This window comes from Rhinolophus sinicus, linkage group LG04 (genome assembly GCF_036562045.2).
Source record: "Rhinolophus sinicus isolate RSC01 linkage group LG04, ASM3656204v1, whole genome shotgun sequence".
Classification (NCBI taxonomy): domain Eukaryota; kingdom Metazoa; phylum Chordata; class Mammalia; order Chiroptera; family Rhinolophidae; genus Rhinolophus; species Rhinolophus sinicus.
In genome coordinates this window covers 75,862,772-75,883,673 of record NC_133754.1, presented here as the reverse complement: position 1 = coordinate 75,883,673, position 20,902 = coordinate 75,862,772, and the positions used below count along the sequence as shown (strand labels likewise).

The 20,902-nt window shown below is 35.6% G+C and overlaps 1 protein-coding gene across 50 annotated transcripts in view; it reads right to left on the bottom strand.

The window, feature by feature from the left end:
• The window catches only part of SORBS2 (sorbin and SH3 domain containing 2), a 312,617-nt gene that overhangs the window by 12,838 nt on the left and 278,877 nt on the right, over positions 1-20,902 (bottom strand). For 32 of the 50 annotated variants that reach the window (XM_019736096.2, XM_074329800.1, XM_074329801.1 and 29 more), the window contains 5 exons: positions 18,536-18,624; positions 17,074-17,120; positions 13,380-13,494; positions 13,166-13,294; positions 10,985-11,188 (listed from right to left, as the gene is read on the bottom strand). In XM_019736096.2, coding sequence (XP_019591655.2) covers positions 10,985-11,188; positions 13,166-13,294; positions 13,380-13,494; positions 17,074-17,120; positions 18,536-18,624 — 584 coding nt within the window. Of the gene's footprint in view, positions 1-743; positions 882-4,489; positions 4,685-6,183; positions 6,961-10,984; positions 11,189-13,165; positions 13,295-13,379; positions 13,495-17,073; positions 17,121-18,535; positions 18,625-20,902 lie in introns of all 50 variants that reach the window. The other 18 variants (XM_019736081.2, XM_074329790.1, XM_019736082.2 and 15 more) reach the window with 2 other exon arrangements.

Here is a 20,902-nt window from a genome sequence, read left to right as displayed (position 1 = left end):
CCCAGCTCCATCAAAAGAGAAATGGTGAAAGGACTGACTCATGCAATGATGAGAATGCCTAAACTCCTTGGCTGCCTTCCTCAGAATTGATAGTACCATTTAGAATCCAATTCATTTTAAAGTGCTGTTGATGTTATAGAACTAAGTAGTTAAAGGGAAAAGTAACTGGGCCTTTAAGTTCAATCAAGGCTGTCAGGAGACGGGGAGAGCCTAGAGTCCAGAGCAGCAGCGTTGGCTTAAAAAGGGTCATGGAGTGAAAATAGCACATATCACCAGAGCCACAAGATTGTCTGTAATAAGGCTTATGGGTTTTTAAAAAAAATTCAAATAAACGGAACAACACAGAAGCAAACATTACTGGAAGTGTGAGAGTTTAATACTACGTGAATGGCAGTAGCTTTATTCTTTGCACTAAAAACAGTGACTAGAGAGCAGCAATTTCCAGAGAACATTTGCACAGAAGCATGAGACGATGTAGAAGACAACATATACTACACCCTTATTTGTCTAGTGGAGAATTTGATCCTGTCTTCTGGATTTGGGGCAGCTTATTCACACACAGATAGGAAAGCACATTATGCAAACATTTAGGGTAGGAGTTTTGTGTGGATCTAATTTCACAGCTCATCATCTGTTGGTCATTTCATCTCAAGGGTACGTCTGCCCTACTTGACTGGCAAAGCACAGCAAGGACAAGTAAGGAAGAGCCAGCCCACAGAGGGGGATGTGTGTGGCCAGGGTACCTGGCTCAAGGCAGGGTGTTCCGTCCCTACCCTGTGGGAACCGTTGAGCCCTCTGACAGGTGAGCTGCAGGATCTCCTAGACATCACTGGGCTACGTGGAGGCTTACCCAAGACAAATATCTCGCTTTTTAAGTCAGCCTAGAAAAGCCATAAGAAGTTAGTTAGTTCTCATCCTCATTCTACAGCCTTCAGGAGGAGCTTCCTGTTTTTTCATGCACACTCAGCATGCCAAGCTCCTGAGTGATAGAGCAGGAAGGGTTTAACAGTCTGCAGACAGCTCTTCCAGATGCCCATACTTTTCACACCATAGGCAGCGCTTCTGCTTTAATCCGGAAGTCACAGGCAGAGCAGAGAAAAATTTATAGAGGGAAGTTGGCACAGAGAAGATGCTTGGATGCAATGTAGATGGCTAAGAACACATACAAGAAAACATCTCTTTAATAGAATGCTTAACAACTGGGTTCAAGGCACCCTCAGATCTGACCTGTTCTCTTTGTGCTTATTTGAATAGATGCGAGGTAAGATAGAGGGACATTTCATTTAATAGCCATCAAATTTCATAGAAAATGTCAATCATTTGTTTGGGGAAATTTTTCTAACAAAACACATTAGAAGAAAATATGCTTTACTGGGGAAAATGATGGAATATAATTAAATACTGAATACTGTCCTAACTCCAAGCACTGTGTGAGTATTTTGGTAATCTTACAAAGTAAGATTTTTAGTATGACACTGAGTAAGCTAACTTTCCTTGTATGTGACTATGCTTTATTTTCTTTCTCATAGTGGACAAAAATCTAGCAATGTATTGTCTGGTATTTGATTTGGCTTATTTCAAGAACTTCAGCAGGATTAAAGGACTTTTAAATAAAAGCATGTGGTTTTCTCAACTCTTAGAAAATTTTCATAATTTGTAATGATTAACCTCAAATCTCTAGTCCGGGGAGATAAAATGTTAGACACTTTTCTTTTAGGGTTGTGGCAGAGAAGGCTTGATGATCTCCAATATCTATTCTCTTTGTCTGTCATCAGTAATGGAAACGTGGATGTTAGGTAGGCACGTAACCATTCTGAATAAAGTTTATCTCCCAACATTCCTTGTCTCTAGAGGTGCTCATGTGATAAGTCTTGATAGATAGGTTATGTGCAATTTCTGGGAAGTGGCTCTTTTCTCCTTCCTGATGGCTGGAATGAGGAAGGGACTGCTGGAGCTGGTGCAGCCACTTTGGAGCATGCAGTGGAAGCTTCTCATTGAGGATGGTGATGTGCCAAAATAAAATGGAATCTCCTGGGTTCTCTGATGACACTGGAGCCCCATACCATCCCTGGATGCCTTACATTTATGCACAGGAGAAATATACTTCTATATTGTTTTAAGCTATAATTATTTTGAGTTTTCTGGCACTACAGCTGCCTCAATCTTGCGTAATACAGGGGAGATTGTCTGTAAACATCGGGGCTCATAGGAAAAAAATTCCATTTAGCTGTTGGAATGTTGTGGCTAAACAGCTGGAAAGGTCATTTTAACATACTAGGAAGAATCAGGGCTTAATTTCATATTGGAAACTGTGCTCAAGGGGTTCACCTTCTGGTGGGATGGCTTTAGGGTGAGGAGACTTCCTTATGCGACTACACAATAACTGAGTTTCTAAGAAGAAACCAAAGAGTCTTTCTATCTCTTCGTAAAGAGCTTACATTGGAACTTGAGTCCACATGCTATAAGTCTCTTACAAAATATTCTCTTAGATTGGAAGCTCCGCTTATAGAAGAGTTGAGGATGGTAATAATTTTTATTATGAAAAAAACATTATTTAAAAAAAATCCTCAAAATACTCGAGAAAATACTGGATTATGATTTATATATCAAACTCATAATTTATATGTACCTTTCAGTCTGTCATTTATAAAATGGTGGTAAATTTTACTTTTATGGAAGATTTAAGTAAAATAATGGTTGACAGGGGTTGATAAAATTCTAATGATGTTATGCACACTATACTATGCCTATTAAAACATCATTAAAATTTTATTTTCTCTTTGCTTTTAGTGCTAGGTTACAGTCATTGTAATGAACGTAACTTCTAACATTCTTGAAACGGAAGAAATAGGAAGTCTTAAAGGATTCAACGGAGCACAGCTTGTTACTGTGTTAGATGTGGGGCTAAACTGTAATAATGGTCTAAAATGTGTAGCTGATTCAATTTGTATTTATATTTACAAGCACAAATAACTTCAGTCAACTTATATTCTCTCTATGAATAAAAAGATAGATTTGATTTATAAGGTTTCAAAAAACTCACTGGGGAGTTAAAAATTAACACTTGCTCTTAAAGATGAGATAAAATAGAGAAAAGACAACTTCAGGTTTCTGGAGTTAGTTATTTGATGCTGTTAGTAAAGTATTCTTTTAAAACATCACCATTGTGGATAACTCCATTCTCTTGTATCATTCTGCAAACAACTGCAACTTAAGTATGTGTGAAATGAGTTTGGGTCTTGCAGGAGAATAAACCTGTCTAAATCCTGGTTTTGTCCTGGATACCACAATGGTAAGTCCTCCATTTCTCTAACTTAAAAAACACTGATTTCTAAAGTTACATTTCCACTTATTGATGAAGTTTAAAGGCTCGAGAACAAGTAGGGAAGGGTAAGGAATAAATAGTTTGGCCTTAAAAAGAAAACCATAGAAAGAGGGGGAAAAGCAAATTCTTTGTCTTAGACATTATGTAAAGTATTATTATTATTTAAAAATTTTCCTAGTTATTTCCTGTCAGCTAAGATAAAACCTCAAAGGGCAAAGAGCAATTAGTCTTAAAGCATTCCACTTTCTCAAACATTTTTCCTTTCATATGTAAGATAAATTCACATAGACAGACAATTTTGGTGGATGGATTTCATGATGGGGGTTTAGAAGATTGTCTCAGGTGTTGGTTCTTCCTAGAACAGAAACTTGACTCTACCAGAGCCTTCACTTCTTCACTTCTCTGCAGAGGCTCTCATTTCAAGTTCTAAAGATTGAATGTGAGAGTGGGCTATTATTTGAAGTCTATCACCTTTTGTCTAAAAGAAAAGATTTTGGATTATTCTGATCATGGAAGCAAACTTTTCCGCGATGGATTGATTTCATGCTGTGATTGCCATTAAATCTTTTTCCAAGGCCAGTCATTCATTTTGTTGAAAATCTTTTAAAACTATGTCCTTAGGGGGGAGTTGCCAGGCTGCCAGTCTCAGAGATGAGATGCTTTGTGAACTGCTACAAAAGCAGCTTGTTCCTGCATCCTCATTAATTTACTTCAGTTTTGTGGGAGAACAAGGGTCAAGACAGTCAATTGCAAAGAGCGTCCTGTCCTCAGGCTCTGCTGATCTTGCCGCCCGATGGGAGAGAATTCTCCACGGGAGTCAGTGAGCCCACTAAGAAGTCACAGAGGATGACAGGCACACGCTGACACCTTTGAATCAGATGGTTCTCCTGCTAACCCTCAACTTAAAAAAAAAAGAAAAACCTAATGGTTGCTTTTTATTTTATATAAATTTCAGTTTGTTTTTCTCCTCAATATGGGAATAGATGCTATGCAAATACATCTTTTAGCTTTTTGGATAGAGGCCATGCTGATGATGTTAAAAGTTAGCAATCTGTCTTTACATGACTTTTGAGATCTTCTAAGATGGCACAAGCCTAAATATATACATCTAACCAATTAAGTTCATTTCCAACATGCAATAAACCACACTCAAGATGCAGTTACCTTTAATTTTGGTGAACTTATCTCCTTTTGATAAGAGTATTTAGGGAGGAGAGGAGGTGAGTAGGACTGGGTAGGCTGAGAAAGTGTAGAGACCAGGTCAGAGGCAGAGGCCAAGGGAGAATGAAAGGGAGGGGAAGAAAGGAGGCAGCTGGGAAAAGGTGTAGACGTTCGATCTCCCGAAGAAGATGATGGTGGCTTAAATATTGAGGAAAAGACAAGATGAGATTATGCTTGTGTCCAGAATGAGGTTACACGGTCTTTAAATATCCCCCAATTTAAATAATTTTAAAGTTAACTAGGCCCCTAGAAAGAGATACTTATGATAAAGTCTTGTTTTAAAAGCACTAATGTTTTCTTTTGAATTTCATTCAAGATTTCCAGTGGTTATGATCAGTTAATTTTTCTGATGTGGGTGGCTGGGGAGAAGAACCCCCATAGTCTACAGGCAGGTAGCAGTTGCTGGGAACCAAGCTCCACATCTAATCATATCGTAAAAATCAATTAAATTTATAAGACAATTAGTTATTTAAGTTACTGGCTTAGAGTTATGCTTAATACTGCAGCGAATGATCGCTGTTATTAAGTAATGTGTTTATACAAATGCAGGTATTGCCAGGTGACATTTTCTCTCCTGGTTGAGTAACAGTCAAGCCTCAGGGTTTTGTGACTGTCTGGGGGCCTTATGACCACGGACCATTATTTAAGCCCAAGAAGACCCCATATAAGCCAAGTGCTTCTACATTTATTAATGGTAAGATCTTAATAGGAAATTATGGAGTTTAGAAAATGATTTTCATTTCTAGAAATTTTAAATAGAGGACCCATAGGGGAAAGTGACTTGCGTAGTGGCATAATATGAATTATTCTTTTGTTTCATAATCTCAGTATTTGCCAGTAATCATATTTTCTTTTTAATTCATAGATTACATATTGAGATATTAAGTTTTTTTTTTAAAAGCGAGAACTTGACAAGCTAAAGATTCAGAGTATTTTCCCTCTTTATTGACTAAAATCATTGCTCAAGGTTCTCTGTCTTTAAGATGATAAATCCAGGACCCAATCCTTAAGTAGTCACCAATATGAATAAAATTACCTCTTCAGAAAGAATTGATAAGGAACCAGAGTACTATTTTTCTTTTCTTTTCCTTCCTTCCTTTTTTCCTTCCTTCCTTCCTTCCCTCCCTCCCTCCCTCCCTCCCTGTCTCCCTCCCTCCCTCCCTCCTTTTTAAATGGCCATTATATCAGAGATATGGTATACAGTTTTCTCATCCTGGAATTGGACTAATATATCTTTATCTCTACAGTGGAGGTAATAATAACCCACCTTCTGAAAAGTAAAGATGTAGAGTTCTTAGAATTGTGTCTGACACTCAGTAAGAGCTCAGCTACTAGCTAGCTATAATTATCAATCTTGGAAAATTAGAAAGACCTATAAATTACACAAACTTTAAATATGAATTTATAGTTGTAAATAAATAATGGACTTACGTTGTACATTTACATCATCTTATTAAAATTTGGTTTGTTTCCATACAATTTTATAAGTCCACCGCCCGACTTATAAATGCTTGTATTTTTTATAACTTTCTAAAGCAATGTCAAAATTGATGTTTATTAATATGATTAACTGTAATAGCTAATCAGAGTAAGTTCTTCAGGGTTAGTTCTTCAGGAATTAGGTAAAATTAAAATACCTCATTACTGGTTTTAGCTGCACTGCTGTCTTCCTTAGGAGTTCTAGGATCTGTGGGGGTGGCTACTGCATATTTTAAGCCGTTAGGTTTCCTCTCCTCTTCCTCCTCTTCAATGTGCAGGCTGGGTGTCCCCTCTGTGCCATCATGGCCACACCACAAGGCATCTGCTTCTTGAGATTCTGGCCCTTTTGGGATACCTGACATAACCCCCTCACAGATTTCCTCATCTTCCTCTCCAATGACAGGAAGGGTTTGGGGCAAGGGACCCACATTAGTGTGTGCAGAGGCCACAAATTTATCACCTAGGACTTCAAGTACTTTTTCAGGGCCTGCAAAGCCTTTTCTCATTTTTGTCACGTCAGCACACTTGTTTTGAGTTGTCTTTCTGGGATACTGGCATGGCGTTGCCTCATAAGGCTGGACTGTAGTTGAGGTCACCCCCGATAGAGGAAAAGGTGGTTGAGAGGAAGATGATTTCGCAGGTACCGATGCTGCAGGCAATGGGAGGAGAACTGGGGGTTCCTCTTTAATTTCAAGGGTGATCTCATCTAGGCTATTTGGTTTGGCTTGGTCAGCTGATAAGATTAAAGCACCAAGCTTCTCTAATTCATCCAAGAAGTTGTCCAGAAAAGGAGGTGGTGTTGGTGTCAAAGGGTTTGCCAGTGGACACTTGTCTGTCGGGGACAGCCACCCCTGGGTGATTCCCTGGACAGCTCGTTTATCTGGGTCACATGAAGCTTTGTGCATGAGAGGAGGGGCTGGTTCACTGAAAGTCAACTTAGAAATGAGCAAGGATTATGAAGTAAAAAAACAAAACAAAAACAAAAAACAAGAAAATGATAATAATGCATCAAAACACAGAGACAGAGAAATACAGGAAAGGTATGGTAGTGAATGTAAAAAGTATTTTATGCTGTGGTCTAGGTCTGAAGATATTTTGCTGAATTTAAACACATAAAATCATGAGTATATTAATTAGAAAATTATCTAACAAACAAAACTCTCCTAGTATTTGAAAGAGAACTTATATGTCAAATAACAAAATAGTGCTGTCATGGAAATTATGAGGACAGACAGCAAAATTTAAGAGATTTAATTGAATAGACTACCTCTTTCAAACTTAAAGTGTCCAGATATTGACTTAGTAGTAGAAATGACTGAGATAATGTCAATGTAGAATGAAAACCAACAATTTAACCTTGTTTTATTCCTTGAATTTGTTTAGTGTTCTTTCTTCTGGTAGCAGTGACAAATCATTTGAACTTTCATAATTTTCTCGTTTATGTTTGCAAGGTGATGATAACATGGCATAAATCTTTCTACATCATTTTACATGAACACATTTCTAAATGAATAAGTTCTGAAAAATATATATTTCAAGAACAGAACCCATGATCAGAACGAAGCTGAACTTCCATTAACAACTGCCTCAAAGTTAAAAAAAACAAAAATCCAAACTAAATCATTACACAGAAAGGGAGCATTTGATGTTAATGGGAGTCACCTTTGGCTTGGACTCCCATTCTCTCTCGAAAGCTTGACATTTTATGTAAACCTGTGGCTGTGTAATTTATGAAGCTTAATCTCCTGAAGTAAAAATATACTTCTGTATATCCTAAAATTATCTCTATATTCTGGATCTATTGAACAAAACATAATTTTTGTGTAAATTCACTAAAAGTAGTTCTAGAAATGCTGCCTAGTAACATTCTAATACATGTATCTATTGTTGCTGGACTACAAAGACTGGTACATGCTATACATATGAAGACCTGGGAGAGGCTGGTGGATGACATTTTCCTTTAGTTCTTTCTAGGTAGATGATTTGGATGTGGAAAGAAGAAATGTTCAAGAAAGATTTTGGAGTTGTGCTCTCTAGTTGTTTGTTTAGGATGAGGCTTCACTCATGCACTCAGCACTTTTGGTCCTAGGGCATTAGTGTGTATCAGTGCACAGTACATCCCCCATTTAACTTTTGACTTCTGCGTCCTGTAATAGGAATGGGGTATTAATAGAATTTATTCAGTTGTTTTTTTTTGTGTTTTTTTTTTTAAAAAGGAAATATGATGCCATGTCATCATGAGGTAGGATAAATGAGACCAAGTGTCACACAACTTACATGAGCATCTTAACAGAAGATTCAGGAATAAAGGCTCTTTAGCACCTGATATACAGTGATTACTATACACATAATCTGTTACTGGATAGATAGACTCTCTTAGCAAGTCCTGTAGATATTTAATTTTTAATTAGATAGAAGGGACCTAAGTCTCATTTGATAGTTTAGAGAAGTTCCTTTATTGGTCAGAATTCAATTTTATGCTCTTATTGTGCAACGCAATAATACATTTTGAAAGTCTGTGACATATGTAATAATCCAAGCTTATGACTTCCCACTTTCACTCTCTCATGGACAGGAATATTATGTAGATGAAAAAGAAAGATCTTTAAATTCCATTGTTATCACTACTACTCCATCCCTATTATTACTCCATGTCATTACCACCACAATCCCTGTTAATATATGTTAATATATGTTAATAGGTTCAAAGTGCTTAGCTTTACAATGGACTTGTTTCTACTGAAAGTCAAATTAAGTATCCCGGGATACCTATATCACAAAAATATATTTATGATACAAAAATCATATATTTATCTTTTCTTCCCAAAGCATTAGAATTGAATTCTACTGCACTAAAAGCAGAAAATCAGAAATATTATCTGAGTTGAGTCTCTCCTAAAATATTGTATGTGACCAAATGTGATTTGAGGGTGCCAAAGAGTGATTCATCAATCACTTAATATGTTCCTTTATTTGCAAATATCAGTTAGAAAATAAGATATATAACATTGATATATTTTGGATGTCATCATTTAGAAGTACATTATAGTTCTTTTTCTGAAAATGACAGAGTTCAATCATACTGAGAAGTTTCCTTTATTAAGCCAATGGCATCATAGCATAGATTGCCAGTTGGAATAAAACCATTAAGTGTTGTTTTTTTTCAAATTATGGATATAAACTTTTCAACATATTTTTTTTCCAGCAATGAGAGTAAAACACTAATTAGTTATTAGTGACATTTGTGCATTTCTCTATTTATAAAATGTAAAGTCTGATTTTTAAGGAAAAACTTAGGAAACTGAAAAAAAATTTAAATCATATTCAAGACAATAGATTAAAATATTGCAATCTAAAATGTTACATTACCAATGTTAATTAGGACATTATGGAAGAAGTTCTTAACTGTTAAATAAGACTTTGTAGATACATGCTTATTCTTTCTTATAAAATTTTATTTGAAGGTATAGTTGCTTTGAAATTTATCTGGTAGTTCTTTTAAGATGACTGAACCGTGGATAAGCTCAAATATATGGATGGAGATTCTTATCTTTTCATTTATCAGTAGGAACTACTGAAGGAAGAATGTTGGTCTCTAAATACTAAGCTCTGGTAGTAAAGTAAATATACTGAAGAAGATTCTGGAAAACTTTATAACCAATCTAACAAACTTGGGTAGTACCAAACCATTCCATTATCCAGTGATAAAAATATTGAGAGTAATTACCCCATACCTGAAACCCAGTCTTCAAAGAGAAGTAGAATAAATACAATGCCTATTCTTTGCTTGTCTTAAAATAGTAGATTCTTAGATGGTTTACTTATGTAAAATGCTTCTAAGACTCATTTTAAAGAAGTAGTTTAGGTCACTGGGATGCAATTTTGAAATGAGCTTGCATTGGGACATAAAATGACTGCACACTTTAATAATGTCTGATATGTTAATGTTATTTTGCTAGCTCTAGATGGTTTATTTTCCTATGTCCTAGACTTGATCTTAATTATTTATTAGGATAATTAATAAATTATGAAACTTAATAAAATTTTAAAATGTTGTGAAGTACAATATTTTGGAAGTAATTCCTTGGTAATTTAAAGTTTTATACTTGGAGGTTAATGAAAAGGAGAAAGAAATTTCTAAATACCACTCATAAAAGAACGCACTATATTATAATCAAACAGAAAAATAAAAAATTCACATTGTGAGCCAAAAAAGTAGGAGAATAGCCTTTTGTAATTAATTAACCAGATCAGGAAGCAAAGTTCCTTTGAGACTAGACATTGAGAAAGATAATTATCTTTAGCTGCTAGCTCAAGTGAGAGAATAGAACTGGCACATAATTATCCTAAAACTAGTAAAATACGCTTGAGAACTTCTAATAACCAATGAAAATTTCCATTCAAGCTAATAAACAAACTGACTTACAGACCTTAATTGAACAATTTCATTCTATCTCTTTCTATATTAAACCCCCCAAGACTTTTATAGAATTTTTCCAACCTAATGACCATGTATTACTGAAATAAACCATTTTGAGATTTATCAATCTATCTATCGATGCATATGTACATATATAATCCATATGAAATACACATATATAAATAAAATCAAGCTTTAGAGAAAAATTAAGCTTCAAAAAATTTGAGTTTCAGAAAGCAGATTATTTATGTATAAATACAGATATATATCACATCGGGTCTTATGATACGAATGTTTTCTCTTTCAGTATTTCAACTTGAAAATGAAATTCTCAAAAATCAAGCATTAAACCTTTATGCCACCACCCATAAGAAAAATCAAATTATATTGACTCGACATGGCACTCACACTTGGAAACCTACCATGTAAATCTTTTGCTCTGCAGTAAACATGATGTTCTAGACTAACGCCCTAAAAATCACCTATTGATTACCTTCAAGCTCCCAAATGTTATACTAATATGCTAAATGTCTTCTTACCTTATTTGAACTTAAGCTGTGAATTCTATCACTTGAATAGCTGTGGGGTATTGGAGGGTCAGGGTAATCCTCGGCCCCTTTGGTTGTATTCCTCTTGACAACTTCTACGTAGGAAACAGGGAAGATGCCTTGTCTGTTGGTTCCCGGAATTTTACCTTCATACCAGTTTTGATCAACTCTTTTGAGAAGAATAACTCTATCTCCCTGTAATGAATATTAGGAAAATCCATTATAAATAAAGATGTGATAACATAAAAATATCCCTCTTGATGTTTTCTAATAAACAATAGTTTTCCATTTCGGAAAGTTTCATACCACCAGTTTTTTGTTTGTTTGTTTGTGTTAGACAGGAGAATTCAAGTAAAGTCTCAGAGCTCACAAATTACAGCTTATCAACATATATTCAATTTAATCATCCATTCATGACATTAGAATCTTCCCTAAACGATGCTTAGTTAACATGTATAGGCTTATATATGTTCATACTGGTACTGTGTGAAATGACTTGTGTAAGTTATTTCAAACAGCAGAAAAGTTTAATAGGCAATACCTCAATGACAGTAACATCATCCTATCACTGACAGATTCGGGGAATGACCTGTAGGAAGAGCTTCAGAAAAGTGCAACTCATCTCTCTGGGATGGTGTGTTGGAAGTGGGTTGCAGAAACCCATCTCTAGAGGGATGAAGTTGAGTGGTACACCATTTTTCTTCTTTAATCTACATGTGCTAACTAGTAACAAAGGTTGAAGCTAATGCGATGGGGCAAAGATAGCACCCTAGGTAATCCATCGTTATGGACATGGCTGACATTCACCTGGTCTGCATTAAGATGGTGTAACACCAGTATCCATTCTGATTAGTGGGTGGCCATGCCATAGTGGTCATTAAATATTTTTATAGAACCCCTGCTCTTTGCAATAGTAGAACTTTCTACAATCACTATTCCAGCTACCTGCAGCCAATGCCACAAAACCCAGGTTAAACTTTAACTCAAACCCACATGTAGCCCAGAAATAAATTGGCAAGATGTGATTAACAGTAAGTAAAAACTCTGCAGCTGCATCCAGCAGATAATATGGAAGTTTGGGCAGCTGCACCTGACAGGGAAGTAGAGGTGACACATAGTCAAAAGTTGAGTACAGCAGGGAGGCCTTTTTCAGATGGTACTCAAGGTGAAAGTTCTCTTTTTGCCAAAATGCTGAATGCTTTATATAGACTGTCCCACTGCCACTGAGCAGGATATTCTGAAGAAAAATGAAATCCCCCTAAATCTTAAAATTGCACTGATTTTTTTCTGTAACACACCAAGATCAGGTTGTTGCTAGGCTATTGCTTGAGCTATAAATAGCACTGGTGGAAGTATGAAACATAAGTGAATACAATTCATGTAATGTTGTGTTGCAGCTTGGAGGGTAGAAGAGAATCAGTTGGTGATGCAGAACTAGGGCGGAAAGGGGAGAGTGAGATGAGGTTCTGCCAGGACAACAACAGTGATATTTCCGGTTATTACCTTTCATTGCTCCTGGCTAAACATTCACCAACAGGCAGGAGTGGTTCTAGAACCCCTGCATATTACTACTGTGTGGTCTGTGTTGTGTGCAGACATGCGGTTACCTCAAACAAATGTATGTGCTTGCTTAGCAAACAATGAAAATAGTTTATTTAATCATTCTCAGATGTGTAAAGTGGCAATAAGGAAACAGGACTGTATAAATGGGTCCTCAAAATGCTCCCCAGTAATCTTCATTACTTTAAGACCTTGCCTTAATTCCAAGACAGAGAAAAGCGGGCATTGGGACATCTCTTAAAAAAAAAAATTAATAACAAGGCAGCAGAAAAACAATATTTTGAAGTGTGATCAAGTACTTTTCTTTTGGATGCATTTCCACATGTATAACTCCATGATATTCAGTCCGAGGCACCCTTTGGAGAATATTTGGGGCCTCCCAGGTGCAACCACGGAGGGAAAGTCTCTCTGAGAAGCAGTGTGTCCCACAGGGGACTTAACCTGGAAGGACCCAGGGAACCGCAGGAAACAGTGGCTCAGGGCAGCCTTAGGGAGTCTTTTGTCCTTTCCTTACAGGAAAACACAAAAATGTCTAAGGAAGAAGATAACCTATTTTAGTTTTGAAAATACACAGCCTTTCAAATGCACCAGTGAAGCAAACAACCAGGTTACCTTTCTCAGCGATAGCTCCACATTTGTGTCAGCATTGAAATTATATTTGGCTATAGCTTCTCCGATTTCTCCAGGCTGGGCTGGGGGAGGTGGTCTTGCGGGCTGTGATTTTTCCGGAGGTGTGAGTTTCTAGGAGGGAAAACAATGATTGATTCTTGACTTGTGGTGACTTTAGAAACAGCAACCACAGAAGAGGTCAGAGGAAAGGACTTACCTCTACGTATGAAATTGGGAAAATGCCCACTCTGCCACGGTACTCTCCCTCGTACCAATTCTGATCAATTTTCCTGAGGATGTAGACAGTATCTCCTTTCTTAAATGACAACTCCCTGGAAGAGACATGTTTAAACATTTTTTCCCCTCAATGTATAGCAATTATTCTTAAGACACTAGATCTGTATTTGGCTGTGAAATATACTTCCAATATTAAAAAAAAAAATCTGTTGAGCCCAGTTGGGTAAGAATGTTCCTTGAAAATTCGTAGAATTCGTTTATAACATTATAACTTCAGAAATGATTTCAAACAGAACAAGTATAAACATCATGTCTAATATAAATTATGGCAGATTAATAAGAAATTTAATTGGTGAGATAAGACTATTTCTATCTAAACATTAGTTTATAGTAGAGAAGTTGTGAAGCTTGGTGGAATGATGGATTAGTTCTGCAATGATATTTTTTTTTCTGTCCTGAAGCTAGTGAGCTAGTGAGTTACTTTCTGTCTCCTTTTCATACGCTAAAGCTGGCAACAGGAAAATAAATCACATTTATCCTTAGCACAGAAATACCAACACTAGAAAAATTTTTGTTTGTGGATCCTTGAAGCTGGTTGACAGGCGTTGAAGTAGAATATCTTGATTAGGAATTTATTGTGTGAAACAGAAAAAATCATATACTCCTGATTTTCAGTGGGGCACAAAGATAAACATGTTTTAAGTACAAAGACAGGCACAGATTGCTTGTTGCCTTTATTTATTTATTTATTTATTTATTTATTAAAGAATAAAAATATTTTCAAGGCACGATGCTTTTCCATTTTGGTTCTTTCTAAGAAGACAGTAGATATGTTTGGGTATTTAATTTTAAGTGATAAAGCCATTACTCATTAAAAAAAACCCATGCCTAAATCCTCACCCTCATTCCATCAGTTTTTCAAGGCTTCATCATCGAGGTGATTGTGTCCGAGTGGTATTTTGCGTCCACAGTTACGTTTTATTGGAGAGTACTTATTTCATTCTTTTCCCAAGAGCCCCACTTCCCTACACATCTGCCTTCCTGCTCTGAATCTTCTGCATTGTTTAGTTCAGAATCTTGAATTGGATCATTGTTGCGTGTGCAATATGTAATGGAGAGAGGTGTATATCAGAGGTAGAATATTTCTCATTGAGTAAAAGAATTGAAATAACCGTTGCATATTAAAAGAATTATTACACATTTAGAAGTGCTGGAATCTTCACACTGAGAGTAGGTTAAATTTTTGGTAATCCTAAAGACAAAGAAGATTCACACAGCCTCACATTCAAATACAGGACTTCCTTCTTTTATGCCAGTGCCTGATGCAGACAACAGAAAACAAAACATTTAATGTTTACAATTCAACACTTTTCTTTGTGCCAGATATGTTTTGTTTCTGGAAATGAGACTAAGAAGCTTAGCGTAAAAAAAAAAAAAAAAGTAAATTAGAGACAACTAATTATTTTTCTTTTAAATATGAAAAAGATCTTTTCTATTTATAAAGCTTATATTTAAAAATTTGAAGTCATCTACAGAAAGGGTAGTAGCCTAACTTAACAGTTTTCAAAATTGGGTCTCTCATCTCAGAGGTAGAATTTTGGAGTCCCATTTTGGTAAGTTCACTCCACCACTCCCACCCCACCCCACACACACTGAATAGTGGCCATTGACAAACTTTGGAAATGTCATTTTATCTCTTTTTCCTATTTAACAATAGACATGACGATTGGTGAGTTACTTAAGTTTTTAAAATTAACTTTCTTCTATTAGGTAAAGAAAAATAGCTTTTAAAATAGATATTTATTTAAAACAGACATCCATCTCTTGTTTATAAGATGTTAGGCATGAAAAGCACTCACATCCAGCTATTAATTGAAATGACTTAAAAATGTGGCTAGTCCTTCTGTAACTTTCAGTGCTGTCTGGATGTGTGAGCCTTTTCAAGTTGCATGAGTCGTCCGTACCTTGATTTTTGTGTCAAATAAGTAACTACTTTGGGGATGATGAACAACTGCTCTTCATATCCCCGAGAAAAGAACAAGAAGGATGTGATTAAGCTGCAATAAACTTATTTATGGTGTGAGGAAAATATTTTTTTATTACTAAAATTGTGGGATGGCTCGCATGGGGAATTATTTAATGTACTTCTTTGAAGATTTATACAATTAGATTTAATTGATTTACGAAGACTTTTGTAAAACGGTGATGTAGACAACCCTTCAGAAAGGCTGTGCCATTTATACTCCCATAGGAGGCATGTGAAAGACAGGGTTTCCCTGAACCTTTGCTAACTCCGGGCATTCATGATGAGGATGTGACCCTGGGGTGGGTGAAGGGCTTAGAATTCAAGCAAACAAAATCCAGGGACACAGTCAACACCTCAAACACCCTCCCTCTGCATTGCACATCATCTTTCTCTCAAAGCTTGTTTTTAATTAAGGCTTCTCAAAAACCTTGTGAGCCTTGGGCAGACACCCTGCCTACTTTTTATGCCCTGTGATTCCTCATGGTTTCATACCTATTTAATGAAGCTTTTGATTGATTGTCTCAAAGAGAAAAATGAAATTTACATGTTCTGTACATTATTTTATAAAACCGACATGCGCTGTATAAATTGCCACACCATATCCAAAGAATAGTAGCGAGGACCAGAGCATAGTAGAAACAAAGCAGATGTTACTTACCTAATCAAAAACTGATGTAAGTTTTTGTTCAGGATTTTTTTTTTTTAACATCAGATTTAAGCCATGTTCACCATCTTTATTTCTAAATGGCATTTTCTTATTTGGTTTATTCCCTATCTCAGCAGCCTTACCAAATTCTGAGTGATTTTATTTTTTATATGTCTTCTGCCAAAGACAAATTCTGAAACTATGAATTCATAGCATATGCATTTTTATGAATAAATATTTTAGTTGTTATATATATTGAGTCTACACTACACAGTGTAATTTAAAGCCAATTTACAATGAATTTAATATCTTGAATTCTGATGGAGACTAAAGTTTCTTAAATAAGGTCTGGGCACATGGGCCAAAACAGCTGGAAGACTCCCTCCCATTTAAACCTACTCATTTTCTTAGTACTAGCTTTCCTCAAACACATGTCCATCTGATGAACAAGTTACTAAAGAAAAAAGTTTTAAAAAACATGGCAACACAGGAGTGTGAAAAACACCAACATCAGAAGACCATAGGAAAGAATTTTGCTGAGAATCTATTAGCTTTGACTGTCAAGTCATGGAGATTTTTACTACAGGAGTCTACATAGTTCTAGTCTTCAACCCCACAAACAATTCTTGATATAGTTGGATAAATAAATGTTATCTAATCCTCCCAGATAGTGTTAATTACTCCCCAACACTATTTTTATTTAATTCTTGACATGAAAATTCTAGGAACAAAGATTCTTCATTTCTTTTTTGTTTTTCCTATCCTTTTGAATTCATTGTGTTCTAACATGTTCAGTGTAATTTAAAACTCAGTGATTTCTCAACTAAACTCAAAATGAAAATAAAATTACCCACATCCCAATTAATTCAGAAGGAACCATTTAATTAGAGTGGATTGCTGAATTATTTGTGACACATCCCATAGCAATATTTATCTCTTAAAAGTATTACTAACGTATTTAAAGCCAACTTAAATCACATGATGAATACTTATCTTACTTACTTAGATGTCTGAGCCTTAAAATCGTAAACAGCCTTTGCAGGAAATTTCTGAAAAAGAAGGTAAAAAATTAGCACTAACTTAAAATTTGGATTTCCTACAAGAAAGCAGTTTCATGTGAATTAAAGAGAAATGAAACCTCAAGGAATGATTAAACATATATAATGTAAATTTTATATGCAATTTATGAATACATTAATTAGTTCTTCATTTAGATATTTAAGCTATAGCAGGAATAAATTTATAGCAGGAATTGTTATTCACCATAACAATTGAATATCATATTTCATCTTAGGAGCAAAGCAGATGAATGCCATAATAGGGGAATAAAATGCTTGCAGAGGATTCTGATCTAGATATAATTTTGGCTGCAACCAAGGCATTTCTGGGATAATTGTGGAGGGTCAATTGCTCTGTCTTATATATTGACATAACTCTTTCTGAATCATAATAAAAGGGTCGGGAAAAATCATGAAGGAATCAACATCCTTTTCACTAAACACTTATTAACATAATGGCAAAGAGATGTTAGCCCAATTATCACTGGGAGGCTAGTTAGTGGCCAAAAGGATAGGCTTGATCATCTTGCATTCCCTGGAGGGTTCAGGAATTCTTCAGCACACAGTAAACCAGCTGCTCGTCTTTTAGTCATGACATGATGTGACATGTGCCCCCCATTAAACCCTAGGGTCCACAGATTTGACTGGGACACGTATAAACTACCTACTCCAGCTCTTTCTTTCCCAGTAATTTCCCAGTAATCTCCTCACCCCACTCTTTTCTCTGTGATTCTGGTAAACTAAACAATCTGGACCATTCTTGACTTCTTTAGGGGTTCCACAGGTACAGGACTGTATCAGATACCTCTAGAGATACCCCTGGAGTGGCTGCCAGTCCAAGACCAGCCTTCGGTTTCCATCAAACCTCCATGGCTCCAAGACAGTGGGAGCCAGACCTCCTGCCCTGGCTCAGGGCCTTGGACAAAGAGCCAGGATGTTGGTGGTTTCCAGAGACAGTGGTTTCCAGGGATCCTCTCCAACAAAAACAGGCCAGCAAAACTTATTTATGTAGAATTTGTATCGATTTGCAACACAGTTGAGCTCCGGCTCGCCCCTATACCACTGGGCCAGGAATTTATACAGGAATTTTACCCTCCTTCCTCCACAGGGCAGCCTGGCTGAAGACTCTTTTAGACCATAACTAAAAGAGTCTTAACTCATGGGTGTGGGGTCAAGACGCAGAGGGGCCTCACTGCCACCACAGGGGGAAATCTGCAGCGAGGGTCAGAATGCAAACAGCTCGAGTCCTTTGCTCAGGCTCCAGGGAACACTGTTTCTTGTTTCTCCATTGTCATTTTTTATATTTTTAATCTGAGTTCTTTCCTGGTTTGGCATGTAACTTTGGCTGGCAAGTGCTTTATCAAGGATGTTGTTGAAAAAGACTCAAATGATATCGAACTAACTACCTCTTTTTCTGGAGTTCCTCTTCTTTCCCTTGTTGCACTTCTCCCCAAGTCAGTTAAAGTGGATGAGTAACTTCTAGGGGATTCACGGTCTATGGGAAAGGACAGGGCCACAGTGAGTATTCACCTGTTAAAAGCAGACTTGTTTAGTCATTTTCCCTGCCGGCAACGATTTTTCACCTAAAATTTGGGAGAGACGCCACAGGGGAAAACATGGGTATAAAACTCATAGGTAATCCTAAAGTGGTGATGTAAGACACAAAAAACAGCATTTCAAAAGGAAAAATATCTGAGGTTGCAGAAGTATTATAATCCTACATATAAATATAATTGTTGCATTGCTAATATAATTATACAGCAGCATCCTGCGTAAGCATCTCACAGTTGCAAGGATTTTTCATCTCAAAGACTTTTTAATATTTTCTATTTCTATTCTTTTTGCCTCCAATTTATAATTACTATTATAAAGCCTATAGAAGATGGGGAATAGCCACAATTTAGAGAAACGAACATTTTGTGGAACAACAATTTAAGAATGTAGTAATGAAAAAGAAAGAGAAAAACAAAGGAAGTATGAGGATGACAGAACTATGGTCATGTCCATTCTCCTCTCTCTCTATTTAACAATACTTATTGAGTCTTAAGATGTCTTCTTAAGACTTAATACTTTGTCTCTGGCCTTCCCTGGTGCTCAACTAGCTTATCAGAAAGTAAATATGTATTCCAAAAAACAAAGGGAAAAAATTTTTCTAAACAGACAATATCATATAAGTTACCAAATTGCTTATGAAATATTGAATTGTTTTTATTCCCCTTAATATAAAGTATAAATAATTAATTACTTCACAAAATTATGATTGCAAGGATCTTTTAGTGGCATCTTATACCACTAACGATATCACTAAAGTGGTATCTTATGCGCATTTATATGTGGAAATGTAACTAGAGGCTAAAAGTATTCCAATAGTCTATGTTTTAAAATTTTACCAGTATAACTGGGTCAAAATTTATATATTATTTTGCTTATCCCTTTAATAAATTTAATTATGTTGACTAACAAGAAGCATTAAAAATAAAATAAATCCATCTGTAAAGGAATGAAAAATGCCGATCCATAAAAAGAAAACACTGTTTTAAAAGTTTTAACTACTTTGATTATAAGGAAGAATTGTCTACTTACAGCAGGTTGGGTATCACTTAAATGAAAGATAAGGATAAATGTCTAACTCCCTGTGAGGTGTAAACTCCAAAGTCTTTAGGCTTAGCAAGATAACATGGCCATACATATTGCAGTAAAACCTATCCAGCTATTTTCATAAATGCCAGAAGATTATGTGCAGTATATTTTTTATTCTAAATTAATATATTTTTATGATCAAAAGTCTGTCATAATCATAAATTTTAAATTACTTTTACTAACCCATGGACTATAAACTATTTTTCACTTGGAAACTAGTAAAATTTCACAATTGGAAACTAAATATTCTATTAACATACAAAGCTGTCCTTTAAATGCATTCCAAAGTCCCCTCAAATCATGTTTCAATAATAATATATATTCTATGTACACATAAAATTGAGAGATGATTAAATTAGGATTTTGAAAAACTGAAAAAGGAAGCAAATTAAAAATTTAGATTCTGATGTGTCTCAATCAGTAAAAATTTCAAATTGTAGAAATTGATTTTTAAAATTCGAATTTGTCTTTTGAAGCATCTGTCATGCATAGTATAAATGGAGCAAAGATAAATACTAATAAAATAGTAAATATAAGCAATGATAATTAACAATTATTATTGTTAATGATATATATGATAATGAGCCATATATTACGTGTGAAAATTGAATCATGTCTCTTTTTTTATATAGAGATTATATTCTGTACAACAAATTCTTAAGTATTATAAGTTTGAATCTGTTATTGCTGCCTTCTCTCTGCGTGATCTTGGTCAAATTTATTGTCTGTCCTCTCTGGGTCTCAATTTCCTTAGTAGTAAAACAGTGCTTACAATGATTTCTATCATCTATGTTTATGCCAGTGTTAATTAGATAATATATGTAAAACACTTTTCAATGTGTGCTGCATATAAGACTTTCTGTTGATGATCCAAGTTTCAGCCTGGAATGTTCATTCCAACTTCTTAAAATTTACATAGTAAACAGATGCACCTTAAGAATTAATGAAAAGACTCATATGAAAATATCAAAACACCTTGTTCTTTTCAGTATGTAAGCCTAAAAATAAAAAGTCCTCTGCATCTGAATTGCTATTTGTCCTTGTGTTGCCACTTCAAGGTGATAATGCATCTGTGAAACTGAGTCAAGAGTCACTTTTAACCCAAATGGTCTAATTCAAATGTCAATATAGAA